This window comes from Saccostrea cucullata, unplaced genomic scaffold, assembly GCF_032062105.1.
Source record: "Saccostrea cucullata isolate Sc308-1 unplaced genomic scaffold, CSIRO_AGI_Scuc_v1 ctg1505, whole genome shotgun sequence".
Lineage (NCBI taxonomy): Eukaryota > Metazoa > Mollusca > Bivalvia > Ostreida > Ostreidae > Saccostrea > Saccostrea cuccullata.
In genome coordinates, this window is record NW_026921444.1 from 75,649 (window position 1) to 94,866 (window position 19,218).

Genomic DNA, 19,218 nt, shown 5'->3' on the forward strand with positions numbered 1-19,218 from the left:
ATTGTTGTCCTTGATTTAAGAAATGGATTAATATTTTTGGTATTGTGCATATTGTGCATCTCATTTCTAAGTTCCAAGTCTGAAGTCGGAATGTCAAAGGGTTCTCAATTAAGTTGTTGTGACTTTGGACAATACTGTAAATCACTTTTTATTCGCGAGAACTTTATTTTCGCTTAATTACCTGAGACGATATGCTCGCGAAAATTTCATTCTCGCGCATAATAGAATTCCTTAAGGTTATATAGAGCAATGACGACAATTCGTGAAAATTTTGTCTCGCTTATAAAGAGTCAATGACTATCTCGCGAAAATAAGGTGTCGTGAAAGTTAAGTGATCTACAGTATTTGGACCAATAAGAAAACTGAAATAATTTAAGGCCATACAATATTCTCCCCTTTGAAAAGCTCTAGGACACAATATTTAGCTTTACATTAATTTTAAGCTTTTTTTTTTCTTTTATATTTAATTCACTACTTCTTTCTGATTTAATAGTTAAACCAGTTTTTAACATTCAGTCTCTCTCATCCCTATTCATTTAATGACCAACTTATTCAGTGTGCAAGTAAAAATCAAATAAGTTTTAAAGAATTGACCTTACATCATATTCACTTTGAAAATACCATCTGGACTCTTTAATGAGCATATTGTTGTGTCAGCATTTTTGTAATTAACTCTATATTTTAAAAAAAAACAACTACAAATGCAATCATTTTATAGTCTTCAAAAAATTCAATAACAGACATAAACCCCATTCAATGTATGAATGAATGCAACAGTTCTAACTCACAAAACTGTCAGCTAAACTGTCAGAAATGTGTGGGCTGAATCTATAATAATTAGACCTGGACCCAGGCATGAAAGAAACACTGAATGAGAATTAGAGCTCGTCATCTACTGTACAATAACATCAGCTGAACCACCGATAGGAATTGACATATTCCAGTCAGGTTCCCAGCAAATTGTCCCCTCAGGGGAGTCTGCTTTCTTAAGCTCTGAGTGTTATTAGAAGACCATCAAGACCAACACAATAGACACTGATAACACACAACCAATTGCTTTGGCTTCAAGTAAATATCAATATAAGTTCTCACTCTCCACATTCTCAGCAGTAACCATACTGCACCTGCTTACTGGCAGTTAGATAATTGACAAGAAGCGCCAAACAACAACGTTCTCTGATCTGTTTCTTTATGCCATCAATATAATTTGTATGTACAAGTTTTACTATGGTACCAGACCCTCACCATCCCCACCCTGATTGTTTTGCCAACATGTATATATATGATACCCCCCTGAACAAATCAGCCCCCCCCCCCCCGCCCCAAATTAAATTCCTGCCTATGATTCTGATTTTGGTGTCCTTGCAGTGCAGAGTTGAGCAACATTTAGGGATCACTTTATCCAGACTGTTTGTATGTCTGTCCAGCTGTCTTTAGAACTGTAAGCAGAATGAATTTGATATTTTGGTCATGTATTACTTTGCATTAAAGGGTTATGGTTTTTGTGAAATTCACATGGTTACCAACTAATGAATTAACTTTCTATTTGACCTTGACTTAATTCTCCAAATAGTTTATACTGAGCAAAACAGAATTGTTTTGGGCATTTCAGAGGAAAGTTTATGCTTATAGCTATTTAGCATGTGCAGTTTTTGTTGTTAAACTCTTATGAAAAACACTTGCATAAATCAAATTCACCTTGACCTTAATTAAGGTCTTCCGTTTCCAACGGAAGACCTTCTACTGATTCTGTTGGTAAAGATTATTATTCTTTTTTTTTTCTTCTACTTCCTAGACCCCAACTTTGAAGGCTCATATCTCACTCATTTCTCAATAGATTTTGCTCAAATTTTCAGAGTTTATAGACGTTACTAATCTCTATTAGAATGTTGTCTGATATTTAAAAAATTCACTTCCAGTTTTGAGTTATTTCCCTTTAAACGAAAATTTATAGGCTTTCATTTCCAGATAAAGGCTCAGAGACTACAAAGGCTGGAACAGAAATTCTACTGATTTTAGATAATAGAAGGATTGAAGTTGTGCACATCGGTTTTTGTTTTTCGATTTCTGTATTCAAAATGGCGCTATATAGGGGTAAAAAATTAGAACGCCTAAAAGAGCGAAAATTTACACATATTTTCCTTGTTGTCTTCTAAGCTAAAAATATTTTGTTAAAATATATAGAACAAAATTTGTGCAGAATTACAAGATCTTTCAAATGATATCTCAGAAAAAGGGCTGGCCCCTAAATTAAGGGATCTAGAGGGGCCTACATTTTAGGGAAATAAAAATAAAGATTAACTTATATGGTCTTCTAAATTTTGAGTTGCTGTGCTTCCATAACTATACATGCATATAATATTCATTTTTAAGGATTTTAAGGTAAAATGACAAATAATATGTCTATTTTATTGTCCGTACATAATAATAGCATGCAAATAAATAGCTGATACTCTTATATTAATTATTTACCAAGTATATCTTTAATGATGCTATAACAGTAGCTGACGCAAACATTCCTTAATTGAAACACTCTAGTTTAGAACTTCACATGATTGCGTAATTAAAGACTGAAAATTATCTTTATGCTTGCAACAAAGGAAAGAAATAATACCTCCAGAACATTTTCTCCATTACTGAAACAAGTCAAATAAATTTCACACATAATAATTCCTGCAACTAAGACTAGAGTAAAGATTTGTGAGCCATTTCAGACTTTCTACAGATTTATGTCCTCTATTCTCCTACTCTCAGAGCACCAAATTGATTCCAAATCAAAAGAAACCATTATTCTCTTTGTGTTCCCAGTAATTTGTAGCTTCAGAAGCTAAAATTTTTAGAAAATCATGATACAAGAACTGGGCTTCTCTTTAATGTTAAAATAAAATTGGAATTCCAGAAGTTATACTTACGTAATCATTAATTAGGCAATGAATAATTAACCAACATATCATTTGGCCTTTATATTTAGACAACCTTGTGAATATCTAATGACTATATTTTCTGCCTCTTTTTCTGTTCATGAATTCTTTATGAAATGTACCAATTAGCATCCTTTTTCATATGAAGGTAAAGATCCAATACGAGAATAAGAGTTAATTTTGTACTCTGAACCACAAAAAATTGATCTACATGCAAGTCTTTACTTCAGAACAACCTTTAAAACAATCTGTATTTGACTTGCTGGATAGGAGAATTGAATAGAATGAAGTTAAAAGTATTCATCCATTTAGGACTGCAACAGTCATGATGATTTGAAGCATATACTGTAGAAGTACTTTTTTTCCGCCTGGTATTAATTTACGCTATGTACGCAGTCACAAATTTTCTGCGAAAATTTGTCCAAGCATACTTAACATAAATGCAAGGCATATAGTGACAGTCTAAAAAAATCCGTGTAATTTTCAACAGGCGGATTAAACGGAAATTGAGATTCCACGGAATTAAGACCCCATGGAAAAAAGTATGTCTACAGTATTTTAAACTGAAACTCAAAATGTGTATTCATAGCAGTCTCTCCAGCTCAATACTGTATGCTAGTTAGCTGGTACAAAATTCCAGGTCAAAGCAAAAAGGCTCCATTCTTTCCAAGTTTTGAATTTGTAACCTGCACATTTTTTCCTTAAGGCCAGCATTTTTTTATTTTTAGGTTTACAAACCCGCCGTCAAGATTTTGAATTTTCAGAAAAAAAATAAAATTGAGAAAAACAGAATTTTTTCTTTCGATGTCTCCGAGATTTCAAATTTACGAACTCGTACTTCCGGTTTTGAATGAACATGGCGGGTAATGAAGGGAGATTTGTGTCAAGTCCATAGCAGCACTAAAGCTTGGTTTAATGTAAATATTTATCGATAGGAGTGCCATTCAAAACGTTTCACCCCTTCAGAGAACAATAAAATGCTGACGACTTTGTTGCAAAGTGACATGTTGGTGAGATAATTATGTATCCGTATTCAAAAGTAACTGTCTGTAATTGTAAATTATTTTCCTCAGGTTTAAAACTGCCCATGGTAGCTATTGTCAGAGACTTTGTTTAGGTTTCTGTAGCTTACAGTCTTAGCATCATTCTTCAGAAAAGGGTCGCTTATGCATCAGATGTAATGAATAAAACTATGGGAGAAGTTAAGTCCATTTGAGGAAGAAATAAACAATAGCCTAAAGAAATAAAATATTTCAACTATTTAAAAACAAGAATATACAAATATATACAGGCAAGTAGTATCGTTTATGGCAGCCAGAAAAATTATTTTACACTTAATTGAAAAAAATTCCACCCTACTCCTCAATAACTCCTGTCTGTTTTATGAAAGGAATCATTACTTTTATAGGTCTCAAGTATATTAATATTTTAGAATAATTTCTACCTAACACACATTAAAAACAAAAATGAAGATATATTAAAAGAGATTTAAAAAATTGATTTTTTTAAAAAAAAAATCTGTATTTTGTCCAACATCAAAAGATTTATATCACTGCCCCCAACAGGTAGATGATGAAATAAACAATTAAAGGTGGTATTTTTCCCTTTGTAACCCTTATGCGTCCAGTGGCAAGAAGCCTGTTAGGAGAGCATAAAAAAAGAAGCAAAAATTAATGTAGAAAAGTCGATAATGTATCCAAAATATAATTTTATTTTTTTTTTTATTTCCTCCTCCTATGGGACTTTTTCATTCTGATGTTCGTAAACCTAAAAATAAAAAAATGCTGGCCTAAGCAGAGGACAAGATTCTCTGAATTAGCTTGTTGTTCATTACTTTTATGTTCCACTAAGATTTTGCTTTGTATTTTGGGCAAGTCCTAGCTACTAATTACAGTTAGGACTTAAACTGAATCCACCATTAGAATCAAATCTGGGAAAAATTTATCAAAATTCTTTGGTACATAGATTGATCCTTATGTATGCTACATTGTCATATATCAGGCCTGTTCAAAGGCACTATAAATCACAATAAACTAGCCATGAAATCAACAAGCCATATAAGCAACAAGATCCATTAAAATGTCACAAACCATAATCTACATTATGTCTGCCTCTGTGAGTATATTATTAACTCTCCAGTTGCTACTAACATATACCATGTAACAAGGAGAGGGTCAAGCAAGATTCAATGTAGCAGTAAAAAGGGTCCAGATCCAATAATCAACAGTTATTTGCTTCTAATGATCTTTCTTCACCCTTTGACAAGTAAGATTTGGAAGGAAATTAATCATCATCTATCATGGAAATCCTTAAAGTCATCTGGGATAAGTCCTAATGACCAGCCCATTGATTGGCCAGAATCTAGCTGTACTTGATTGCTCTGGCCGTATTCGAAGAGAAAAATTAAAGAGAGTGGGTTCTTTTAACTAATGGTGACAATGCCTTATGGGAATACCATACATTTTCTTTTGGCTGTAGGCCTTTTATGTTTGCAAAATAGTCCATGATGAGAGTCATGAACTTTTAGCTATTACCTTTTTGCCCTGAAAACATTGACAAATAAAAATATTTTCTAGATAGATATAAATCTCCTAATTTTTTCTGTTTAAAGAATGGTTCATGGGAAACTAACTTTGTGTTTATATAGAAAAAACGAGATTGTAGTTTCAATTGAATTTTTTAAACACTTTTATGAGAACATAAAAAAGTAGATATACTGTACCTCCAAAAATTACTGTAGCACCATCACAAAAATAAGTGATTTCAATGCTAATCTTTCAAAGACAATTAATAAGGAACATTTTTTGACATCATGCAGATATATAAGCACATATCATGACACAGGCTAGTTATTGCAACATGAAGATGGTTTATGATAGCCAAAACAATCTACTGTACTTGTTGTGTAGAGATTCTGATTGCTGTCAACATGCTGTGTATTCTTCCTGACCAATAGTATACATGAAATCATTCCAGCATGTTCATAGTTTTTTTTAAATACAGATTTCATACAAATTTATGCAGGATGTATTCCATGGTTTGTGATGGGATATGATTATTTATTCAACAAGGCATGCATTTTTTTCCTTGATCCTCAGGGATTGAGGGTATAAAAACAGACAGGTTGGATAAAATATCATATCCAAACCAAAAGGAGCTTCTTTTTATGCAAATCAAAGATTTGAGGGCATTTAGTCTTTGGTCTGTTTGTCCATCTGTCTGCTTGTCACTAGTGTCTAGTAACCTGTTTGTCTGCGAAAACTTGACCCTTAATGCCCATAATTTCTGAATGGTTGGTGCTATAGGGTTTTTGCATTTCATATGTGTAATTTTTTGTCACATGGTCTTTCTTTGAGTATCAACACATTTTACCTTTTGATGTTGACAAAGAAATTACCTTTACTATTGCAAAGATTTAACCTTGACCTTTTTGATGCCTGGAGCTAAGGCTATTAAATTTCATACTGACTGTATTTTATGTGTCCAAGCCTTCAAGTTTGTTGACCTTAAGCCTTGCCCATAACTTTTGAACAGAGGGTGCTGGGAATTTCATATATCACACTTGTATTTCTTGTGACAAGACTTTTCTTTGGGTATCAAAATATTTAAACTCATGACCTCGACCTTGGTGTTTGACCTAAATTCAAGCAAAAACACATTGTGATGTAACAATTAACCTTTGATATGAAATTCATCTCTTTGAAATCTATAGTTTTTAAAATAATTTTTCAAATGGATCAATTCAAATCAGAAAAAAAAAATTACATGCAATTTTAAAGGCTTTATGTTATTTTCACTGTGAATTATTGATAGGATGGGACATATATACTAGAGCTGTGTGTCTTAAACTCTCAGCTTCTGAGCATGCTCGCTAATTTTTTAAGTCAGATTGGGTTGCATAGGTATGTATTTAGTTGCATGTATAAGACATATATTCTAGTAAAAATATATGTACTTTTGCAGCCTCCTTGCCAAATGTACAGCTGTTCTAAGTTAATCACTCTGGTATTCATTCCTGATGAAAGAGAAAGCCGATATACTCCTCTTGCCAGATGAGGTTTACAACTTATCAGGGAAAACTGCCCATTCCAAATCAGTACCAAAGGGGCATCAGACAGGCTCTTTTGCCATTCATACTTTTTCATCTTATCCTATTTTATAAGTATATTAAATGCCTTGGATATAATAATAGTTTTCTTAACAAATGGAGACGCAGGTTCAAATCCCACTGTGGGACATGGAGACTGGTCATTTGGATGAAACCATATAATCCAAGGTCCCGTGTCACAGTAGGTACAAAAAAAGAACCCTCAATGCATAAATGACCATAAGTACCAAGTATAAAGCGAAATTGGTAGCTCTCCACCACAAGTGGTGTCGTTTCCATATGAGTGAAAAATTTTCGAGAGGGACGTTTATACAAACAAAAAATGGTGACGTTGTTAATAAACTGCATGTTCACCATAAGAAAAACCTCTAATTTTGATTCATCATATTTTCTGACTTTTTTTTATTTATTCCCATAAGGCAGAAATAGCTTTTTATCACAAACAAAATGTATATATATAAAATAATTTCCAGAGTATTGATTTTCAGCTTCTGAATTGCCTACCAGTTGATTCGCATGCCAACATTGCAAATTTCTTTCAAAGAAAACAACTGCAAATATATTTTATAGCTACTTTGTGTGTTTTTATTAGGGTACATAGTCATGCATATCGGAAATATCATAAAAAAATGACTTCAAAAGCTAGCACTGAGTTACTTAACATAGGTCATTTCAATCTCTTTAAAATTAATTCAGCACCTTCTTGAAACCCTCTCCATGCAAACAAAAAAATAATAAATTACAACAAAACATTATTTGATTTCCTTAATCAATATAGTACACAAAACATATGTTCATGGGAATCAATCACAATGATAATATACATTTACTCCATTCTCACCTTGGAATTTATTCATAACACAATTTACGGAATTATATAATTATTAATTGTTTGGAATGGTTTTAGTCTCATTGAGACAACAAATTCAAAGGAAAACTAATACACAATAAACAGGTATATAAAAATCAATTTATACATACATCAATATTTAATAAAAAATGGACAAAGACTTTCATAAATAACAAACAATTTAAATTAAAAAATAACAATTATCAATTCAATCAAATAGGCTACAAAGAATTGTCACTGCATGATCATGCAGTTAGTTTTAATATTTAAATGTGCTAGCTGTTAGCAGTAAAATGATTTATGATACATATTTACTTATAATACATATTTTGCATTTTTTTTATTAATAACCAAAAAGCCTATAAAATGTACCTGTAAATATCTGCAGATTTAATAATTAAGCTAATATCATAAAACAAATATTGACTCATTTGCACTGCCATTTTATTTTACAATTCAAAATTTCTATTTTTACTAAAAACAAATAAATTGAGCTTACAGTGTGTATGAAAATTCTTATAATCCAATGACAAAATTCTTCATAACATTGCAACAAACATCATGCAGTGTTTGAAAACATTGGCATGGTCTTTGTCATTGTTTTTCCTTGAACTGCTTGGATGTACATGTACATATTCCATCTGCATATTAAGCATACAAAATACTCTTTATTTTACACCAGTGACAGTTACTATAAAAGAGTGAAGTTTTAAATGGTGCTTTTTTTTTTAATAATACAAAATCAGTTAATGCTTGGATATATCATTATACATGGATAAAAATGATGCTCTGGAATTCCATTATTTTATCACAGCATAAAATCTTTAACATCACAGTAAGCTTATGAAAATGAAGTAAAATTAATGTTGTCTCTTAATTATAAAAAAGAGACATAAACGACTCAGAATCTCATCAATATCACTAAAACCAAGCTATTATAAAGTGGTTTGCATTAGATAAAAATCAATGGATGGTCCAAACTTGATGAACTTCCCACCATTTTGAGTCTTGTCAGCTTAAAAAAACTAGTAATGAGGTGGTGATCATGAAATGGAGCGCAATTCCATGAAATGCTATTAACATAAATCACATGGAGATATATTTATTTTATGAGCTTCAGAGTCTGTAACATTTACAGTTGGCTCACTTGAATTTATTACCTATGTAATTTTTTCATCTGGACATTGAATCTTGTATTTTGATTACTTTTATAACAAACATCCTAACAAATTAAGTTTTAATGAACCAGTTTTGAATTATTGTAATTATAAAATGTACTAATTAAAACTTCTATGACTGCTCCTGAAGTATATATTCCACTTAATATGACAAAAATTCAGAAAATCCTCCTTTTTTCTTATCTAGTACATATAAATTGTAACCAATTCCGAAAATTTGATCTCAAACTGATTAAAAAATTATCAAAGCACATTAAATTTCATTAAATATTTCAAGCAGTCAAAATAAAATGTTGCATGGACTGAATTTATCAAAGATATGGTCAAACACTATACTTTTTAGAAAATATGAGGACAATTTCTGACCATTTTAAATGAATCACAAAGCTTATCTTCCAAATTACATCTTTAGAGTTTGACATATACTTTGCTTTTAAATAGACATTTTTAGGGGATTGTCACATTTTAATGCAGACATTATTTTCCTGCAGTTGCTGTAACAAAGTTTAAACTTGCACTTTGTGGCATTGAGCATTCTGGGCACCGACAATCGTTATGACAACAGAGTTGTCGGAGACCACGTCGAAAATCACGACTCCAAACCAAATACACAAAAAATTTGTAAAAGGAATTTCCAATTCCAAACCATAACAAATAAAAATGCACCGAGTGTGGATAATCGGAAATATTTTCTATACATTCACCATATATCTGCAGTACTAACCATGGAATCCATGCAATCAGAAAAATCATGGAAATGATAAAGTTCATGAAATAGTTATTTGGTCGTGAGGCTGTATCTATCAAAATGGTTTGATACATATGTCTCTTCTTGCGGAATGACTTTGTAAAAAGGTATGCATTGGTGGACACCAATGCAAAGAAAGCAGGCAAGATGACCAGTATACCAGCTGTTACAAAGTATGGCTTGTGAGAACCAGCATTTATGGAACACAGAAAAACCTCCTCATAATACTTTGCTTGTTTCTTGAAAGAGAACAATGTGGGGCTGCAGAAACTGACAGCTCCAATCCACACAAATATGATCCAACACAGGGAACGGGCAGTTGTCATGGCAACTTTGTGTCGTTGTGGTTTTCTGATGGCAAGATAATGGTCCACGTTGATCCATGCTAAGGAATACAAACCTGCAATGAAGAAAATTACCAGAAGGTAAGCCTCAATGTGGCAGAATTTCTCATCATTGACAATCCAGGAGTTGCTGAAAGAGCTGAAGACTGCAAATGGTGTGATAAACACACCAACACAAAGGTCTGACACTGTCAAAGAGGCAAAGTAGATTTTGTTGATGTTCCGAATGGATTCTGTCCACACAATGACCAGGAGGGTGAGGGTGTTGAAGCAGACGATGAGAGCTGTAAAGAACACCGTTACCAAGCTCTCTGCTTGGAACTCCATCACCCTGGCAACCTCTCACTCCATTGTGATCTCAGGGTCATTCTGTTAATGAAAATTAAAAATTTGTAAAATCATTACCATTTTATCAGATAATAATATAAAATACTGAACAACAAAAGACATTCAATGTAGTATTTATAGCTGTTGTTGGCTAAGATTAAGCATGTTAAGCAATGTTTAAAGAGAAATTCTTCATAATAGAAAAATAATAATTATAAGCAAACTTCTCATAAGAAAAAAATGTTACATTATTTCTGCAGAAGATAAGCCTACAGTGTATATACAGAAAATATATATGAAGAGGCACAATTAATCATTTCTACAAAATGATAGGGAAGCAAAAATCTCCTACTCATGATCAGTTAATATTGAACATATAGCTAGCATTGCTGGTTCTCTAGTTGTCATCAATTTAGCCTTCTATTAGGCTTAAAGATTACTCAGCACAGTTGCTTTCTATGAAGCATTGCTAAGAATATCCATATATATTGTACAATTCTACCACAATTTGTAACCACTTATCCCCCTGATTTAAAGCTGCATTCCTATTTATGTACACACTCCATCTTATTGAACACTGCATTAGAAAAATAGATTTATTCTGTAGCTGACACACAAGCTTCTGATTCTGCATTTAGAGACTATTGACAGAGATTGAATGATGTATAAAGACAATACTTTCCTAATGCAATATATTCTGTAGATTGGATAGTAAACTATCAAGACTAAATGGAAAAACTTTGTATTAGATCAATTTATTGCATCAAAAAATAGTCAAGACTACTAAAATAACCCCCTGTTAATTAAGAAAAGCCTAAATTAAGACACCAAAACAAACAAAAAAAATTCCATTATAAAATCAATGAGATGCATTTGCTGGTACATTTAAATAAATGAATTCAAATGAGAGCCCACAAACCCTCTTAATACCATTAGATAAACATTGATGAAAGTTGTTTAAATTTGATTTCTGTAAGTAGTAAACTTCATAAATTGGATTTAAGGCAAACAAGATTTGTCATTTTATAGAGATAGTCTATCCTTAATCATATTGAAAGTGAGACAATTGACACCTTTTGTTGAAAGCATGTAATGTCTAAGATTTCTTTGCTTTTTTTTTCATTTTGCCTCCCAGGTTGAAGAACTGCTGGTGGTATTGGATTTAGACGTCACTGTAGGTGTGAGTGCAGTAGGGACAGCTATTGTTTTTGGTTTGTCTCTTTCTTTGTGTACACAGTGGTAAAAAATTTTACTTCACCTCTCTCTAAATCCCGGCCCCTCCCATTCCAAGATTGAAGTCTTAATGTCAAAGGTTCTCAAGTTATAGCCTAGAGAAATTTGGTTGAGGGAAGAAAATAGACAAAAAAAAAGTCTCTCATTTGAAAGTTAGACATAATTCAATGTTATTTATCAGTTTGAATATACATAGTTAATATGGCTTTCAGGTTTCATAACAATTATAAATCTTGTTGACCTTAACAACAATGTTATTATATTTCTAACAATTCTAAAATGAATTCAATTTCTTCTCTTAGTCTAAAGTCATGTAGTAACATATTGTTCCTTTGAAATCAAACTCACTCCACTTTACATTCCTAAATAGCTGACAGAGAAACAAAAACACTTAACAACACGAAGAGACCACTTTTATTCCACTCATTTGGCACTACCAAAAAAAAAGCAGAAAAAAAAACAGAAAAGAAAGAAATTCTCTAATTCTGCTTCTAACAGGTGCAGGGATAATCACACACAATTCCTGAATTTCAGCCACTTGCATCTTTTTCTATTGGAGAATGTACTTGCACTAATTTCAACCAAATCTTTGTTTATAGTAGACCCTCCTGAATTCCTGAAAACTGATGAAAATCCACAACAAACCTCATTGTGTGGGGGAAGCAGTTCAATCTCCTCTAGACCATCATTTGTCATTAGATTATTATAACCTTAAACATGCACTCATCGTTTAAAAAAGATCATATATTATTTCATAATGATGCTAATTAACACTGTATGCATTCATTTAAAAACTCACATAAAGATCATTGACACTGACTTAATAATAGACTGAAAGGTTTGGTCTAGGATAAGCTTTAATTATAGCAACATTCTAACAAATATTATAACCAAATCTGCAGAAACCAAGAACTACATGCACTTGCTGACCAAGAAAATTTTATCCTGGTAAATCATATCAGACAACCCTAAGTGCATCCCCCTTCATTTACAACCATTGTCTCACATGCTAACAATCAGTCTTAATTACCAATCACCCATAGACAGCTATCAAGACAATCAGCTCTCTGATGAAATCCATAGTCAGACTATATACTCCTAGCTGTCAGAGGTAAGCTCTCATTAAAAGTTATCTAACACAATACATGTATATTAGAAATTCAGTGGCTATCATTTCTCAAGGGAAAGTCTGGATTCATCTGTAAACAACTACTTTTAATACAGGTATTTCAAAAATTCCTTAAATATCTGTTAATTATAGGCTTCATTGTTTTATTATCCTTAAAGTAATTTTTTATTTTCTGGTATTCAGAATTGGCTATTCAGACAACATTTTACTTTTAAAACGTTAAAAATTCAACATGTGTATTTCTACAATGTAATTTGATATTAAATCCCTATATCCTTTATATTTTCCATTTAACCACGAGCTTTTCACCAAGGACAATGCTGCTAGATTAAAGTATCACTTTGCAAATCAAATACGTTACCAAAATTATTTCAATAAAAATTTAATGCAGTTAAACAGTAGCATACATTTAGTGTATAAATATAGCTGCATCAAGTATAATAACTATTCTGTAACTCGATCAATCATATTTTTGAATACAATTGGCAATATCTAATATTGTATGTGAATTCGTTGGTCTTTTCAATTTTTCTCTTTCTAAATCTGACTGCTATTTTTAATTGATTGTGCAACTTTTCTCGGTTAGCAGGAACTTCCTTCTGGGGTTTGAGTCATTCCAGATTGACAAACAACTTAATGTTATCCATTATTCATTCCACATTCTCAAAAAAGGCCCAACTTTAATGAAATCAATAACTTCTCCTTCCAAATGACATCTTTACTGTGCGATCTGATATTAAAAAGATCAAACTGTTGTGTGGTTTGTAAAATGATCCGATTCAGACCTAGTGACTCTTTCATTCAGCAAGAATGACGCAGTGTAACAATTTTAACTTTCAAAATCAAAATACTCAAAGGTATTAATTGTTAGACATTAAAATCTTCACATGAAATATGCCCCCTTCCAAATATTGATAAAATATTCATGTACTAATCAAGCAATTAATTATTATAAAATTTCAGGCCTTCTCGTAATTTTTGAAAAATTACTCAATATGACAAAACTCATTTATAATCATTCAAAAACATTCCTTATTTTGTGGGAAAAAATATATTTCAAATTAACACTTACAAAAAATATACTAAATTGCTTTCAATAAAAAAAAATAATCAACAGACAGCATCTGGGATAAATATAATGACATTTATATATATCAGTATGATATACTTTGTTATATACAGGTCAAGTGTATGAAAGCTGAAGATAAGTTGTAATCCCTATTTTTCTTTGTATCATAAATGAACCAATATAATATTAATTTCAAAGTCATAAATTTCAGATGAAATCATGTCCTCCATGATAAAGTTATTTTTTTCAGGTATAATGTTCCTACCTGGCTGTGTTCTATCTATATCCCGGGGCTTCGGTTCCTGATTCTGCCTGTTGCTCCTCATTCTGTTGATTGACTATCAATACTCCTGGTGTTTACCGAGTTTTCTGCCGCTGCTGATGTATGTGGGATTTACCGATCAATAACCACGATGAACTAACCGAGAGACAGCGCCCAGTGTGAGTAGTGTTAACAGCATCAGTGGATGCAGCTAGCACAGGTGTATCTCTTACACAAGGACCAAGGTGTGATTTTGGTTTTTGTGTAGGGTGGTGAAATATCGAGATTTTCAATATTTTTTTTAACAGGTGTTAAAGTTAATCATTACCTCCAGCCAATATAAAAAAAATAAATGAAATAATCTTTTTTTTAAATATTCCAAACCAGATATTTTATTAAATAATTTCAGAGTGAATAAAACACAAATGATAAAATTGGATTGGATTTTGTTGGTCATACTAATAAGCAATTCATAATAGAGTGTATGTTCTAGCGGTAGCACAATAAGCCATTCAGATTTATGTTTTTCAAAAAGATCCTTTTTATGGCATCAATGAAACAATAATATATATAGTGTATTGTAATATATGTTTGTGTTTTGAATTAAGATGATAGAAGAAATATATTGCATGCTATGTACTTTACACGTTTTTAAATCACAGTACACTTTCATAATAAATCCATTGTTATTAAAAATATTAACCAAATTGCTTAAATTGGGGGAAAACTGAAAAAAATATTGACTTTCTGAAAAATATCATAATTATTTACATTGTATGCTAAATAATTCTGTCAAGGTTAATAATGTGTCAGAAGAAGCAATGGTAATCGTCTAGAACATATTGCACAACAAGGATTCCTGACCACACCAAAGAAAAACAACTTGATCATTTCATCCAAGGGTGCCCTAGTGCATAATTTGTTTATTTACCACAAACAACTGCATGTCTCACAAATAATGCTTCATCACGTCTGGACAGATGCTTTCCTCAGACAGGTTTTACGACTATATACTAGAGTGTACTGTATCTATGTAACCTGCACTTAAGGAGCTAAGTTATTACATTGGATCATTAGCAATCTTTGGAGCTGACTACCTTCATTATCACATGTTTGATAAATGTATTATGATGTCCAGAATCTAGCATCCAATTGACAGCAATCAAGTGATTTAAACATTGATAAAATGATTGAATAAGTTGCAATGCATGTAGTATGGTGATTTACTACTGATCATAACTTTAGAGCTTGATAAGGAGTGCTTCATTTCGTTAAAAATCAGTACCTTTTATAATCTGGTTAAATGCAGCTCACACATGGTGTAACTTATGACAAACATAGGTAATCAGAGATTACAGAGCTCACCTCAATGAATGTGGTCTTTAAGTAAGGCAAAGTCACACAATTAACTAACAAAAGGTGTACATCCAAAAATACAAAATTTATGCACTTTTGATCAAACTAGTTCTTTATCATGAAAACATAATTAAAATCCAGCATCTGAAGCAAGTTTGAGAGTTTTCATCCCTTGATGCATCATTTGTACAAGTTTGGTTTATATAAGCCTTACAGTTTCTTGGTAATAGACCTGCACCCATAACTTTTACCTGGTTCATTATCTGGAAAATGTAAGTCGAATTCAGCATCCAAAGCAAGTCCATTAGTGTGCATCCTAAGATGTATCATTCATGCAAGTTTGCTCAATATAGGGCTCATAGTTACTTGGAAATGAAACCTGCATAAAAAGCTAACCTTTTCACTCATCCACAAAATGTAGGTCAGATTCAGCATCCGAAGCCAGCCTGGTAGAATGCATCCTAAGATGCATCATCCATGCAAGTTTGGTCATTAAAGAACTAGTAGCAACTTGAGTTTATCTGGATCTAACACAGTGAGGGTACATACAGATCTGGATCATGTTTGTTTGTGTTTATCTGGATCTAACACAGTCAGGGTATATACAGATCTGGATCTAACACAGTGAGGGTACATGTATATACAGATCTGGATCTAACACAGTGAGGGTACATACAGATCTGGATTGTGATCATGTGTGTTTGTGTTTATCTGGATCTAACACAGTGAAGGTACTTACAGATCTGGATCGTGTTCGTTTGTGTTTATCTGGATCTAACACAGTCAGGGTATATACAGATCTGAAAATGAAACCTATACCAAAAACTTTGATTGTTCACTCAATCGGAAAATTTAGGTCAGATTCAGCATCCGAAGCAAGCTTGGTAGTGTGCATCCTTAGCTGTATTATCCATGCAAGTTTGGTCAACATAGGGCCCATAGTTACTTGGAAATGAATCCTGCACCAAAAACTTTAACCTCTTCACTCGTCCAAAAAATGTAAGTCAGATTCAGCATCCGAAGCAAGTCTGGTAATATGCATCCTAAGATGTACCATCCATGCAAGTTTAGTCATTATAGGGCTCACAGTAACTTGGAAATGAATCCTGCACCAAAAACTTTAACCTGTTCACTCATCCAGAAAATGTAGGTCAGATTCAGCATCCGTAGCAAGTCTGGTAGTATGCATCCTAAGATGTACCATCCATGCAAGTTTAGTCATTATAGGGCTCACAGTAACTTGGAAATGAAACCTGCACTAAAAACTTTAACCTGTTCACTCATCCGGAAAATGTAGGTCAGATTCAGCATCCGAAGCAAGTCTGGTAGTATGCATCCTAAGATGTACCATCCATGCAAGTTTGGTCAACATAGGGCTTATAGTTACTCGGGAATGAGACCTATGCCAAAAACTGCACCAAAAATGTTAACCTGCTCCAAAAACATTAACCTGGTCATTGCTTTGCTGAAATTTCAGCATCTGAAACTGTGACTAGTACAATGAAACATACTAGGAACAACTTCCATGCATGTCTAATCAATATAGGACATAGAAGTACTTAAAAGGAAAACTGCTCCAAAAAACTTAACCTTACCCCGGGACGCCGACGCCGAGGGTATTACATAAGCTCCCCCAACTTCGTTGAGGTGAGCTAAAAATGATCCACTACATGTGAGGTAATGAGCCTTACTACATATAGTATCTGGTACTTTCGTTTACTACTTATAGGAGGTTTGATATAAATCTGTTTGTAGCTTATATAGATTAATCTTTTTGAATATAAAATGACAAAATCAATTTCCTATTTTACCACTTTATCACTAAAAATATGGCGTAGGGAGGTTTGTAAAACAGCCCACTTGGCTTTAGAAACCTACATTCATCAGCTCCTTTCTGCAATATACAATGCACATGTTTAAATTGCAAAAGACGATCGACACATCAATGTGGTCTAAATAAGTATTTCACTCTCAAGTCAAATGTACATTTTAACTGCACAGGTTTGAAACATGTTTCTGATCTGATAATTTTTTGATGACGTTCGTGATTTATTGGAGAATAATGTCTGCGGCATTTCTTTGATCTCGGTAATAATCGTAGTTGAATATATATGGTAATGAAGATTACAAATAGTGACTTGAAGAAACTAGAATGTGTTACACCAAGAGTGGTAACTGCAATAAAGTGGTGCACTTTAGGTGTGATGAAGGTTTTTTTTCCCCCAAATGTATTCCTGGGTTAAGGCTTTAGTAAATTTGAACATTAATTTGGTGTACATACTCCTGGTAATGAATTTCAGGGACATTGTGTTTGAGTCAATGATTATGAATTCTGTGATGTGTTGTTGTAGTTTGGTGCATGGTAACGAAAATAGATCATTACCGACCTTAATGTATTCAAAGACTGTTATTTGCACTGACAGTCTGTTGATCTGATACAAAGGTTACATATTACAGATGTTACAAATAACTTAAGTTCACTGTTAATCAGCTGATGCAAGTTTTATTTATAAATACTGTATATATACAGGTTTATTTTGGCATTTGTGTCATCTTATTTTACCACCTACAAACAATTTTGCCCAATTTCAAATTTACCTAACACAGTTCTGTTTAAGAGGTAATGCAGTTTTCTTGAATCAGCACCATTGTAAATTTGCGCATTTTCGACAAAGACAAAGGGGGCCAAAAAAAAAAAACAACAAGCATTTGACCACGAACAGAACTTGAATTCATGGAGAATTTTCAGGAGAACAATGCTTACACTGGTAAGTTAAAATTTTAACTGAATGATACATACATGTTCAGCAAACACCACAAGGGCATTAAACTCGGGAGCGATATCGAACACGAAGCCAGTGTTGTCCCAGAAGGTGTCTATTGGGCCCTCATTTCCTGTGTAGAAGAAGATTGGACCAACTCCAGGTTTCCACCACTGATCTATAAATCAAACAGAGCACTCATGTATTCATATAGAAATGGATAAAAACGCTAAAATACATTATTAAAATAAATCATTATACATTTATATACCCTGGTACACACTGATCTGAAAATTAACAGCTGTTGTTAACAGTTATGCACTAGATGTCAGACATATGGAGACCATTTCATACGGTGTACATGTATGACAATTTCCCATCTATCCCTATGTAAAATTTCAATTCCTACCCCCAGGGTTCATGATTTGAACAAACCTGAATCTGCACTATGTAATGAAGCTTTCACAGTTTCATCTTTTCTGCTTCTTTGGTTCTTGAAAAGAAAATCTTTTTAATATGCCATCACATTTTAATAAATTCATAATAATCTCCCCTTGAATGAGGAAAGACCTTTTAATAAACTTGAGCCCCCTTCACCCAAGGATGTTTTGTGACAAGTTTGGTTGAAATTGGCCCAGTGATTCTTGAGAAGAGATTAAAAATGTGAAAAGTTTACTGACAACTGTGACAATTTATCAGGGAGGGTTGGGTTCACCTCTTGTGAGAAGACTTGGCCCTTCATTTTAACTAGGCCGAGTCTAATTATTTCTACCCTAGGGATTTTGATAATTTTTCGTTTATTAATTTTCACTGTTATATTTATTGTTTTAAGATTTTAAAAAATCGAATGTTTACCACCCCGATTTCTTAGGGGGCCATCTCAAAAGTTGTCAAATTTTACTGCTGGACCCTAGTATGGGAATTTGATGGA

General features: G+C 32.8%; 2 protein-coding genes across 2 annotated transcripts in view; both read right to left on the reverse strand.

The window, feature by feature from the left end:
• The window catches only part of LOC134259983 (dipeptidyl peptidase 2-like), a 47,439-nt gene that overhangs the window by 21,334 nt on the left and 6,887 nt on the right, over positions 1 to 19,218 (reverse strand). The window contains exon 2 of the mRNA XM_062742574.1: positions 18,326 to 18,465. Within this exon, the coding sequence (XP_062598558.1) occupies positions 18,326 to 18,465 (140 nt within the window). The remainder of the gene's footprint in view (positions 1 to 18,325; positions 18,466 to 19,218) is intronic.
• On the reverse strand, positions 9,506 to 14,366 carry LOC134259984 (G-protein coupled receptor 52-like). Its single transcript, XM_062742575.1, has 2 exons — positions 14,173 to 14,366; positions 9,506 to 10,518 (listed from the first exon to the last, which is right to left on the reverse strand). The coding sequence occupies exon 2, from the start codon at positions 10,474 to 10,476 to the stop codon at positions 9,535 to 9,537; it is 942 nt and encodes a 313-aa protein (XP_062598559.1). The 5' UTR covers positions 10,477 to 10,518; positions 14,173 to 14,366; the 3' UTR covers positions 9,506 to 9,534.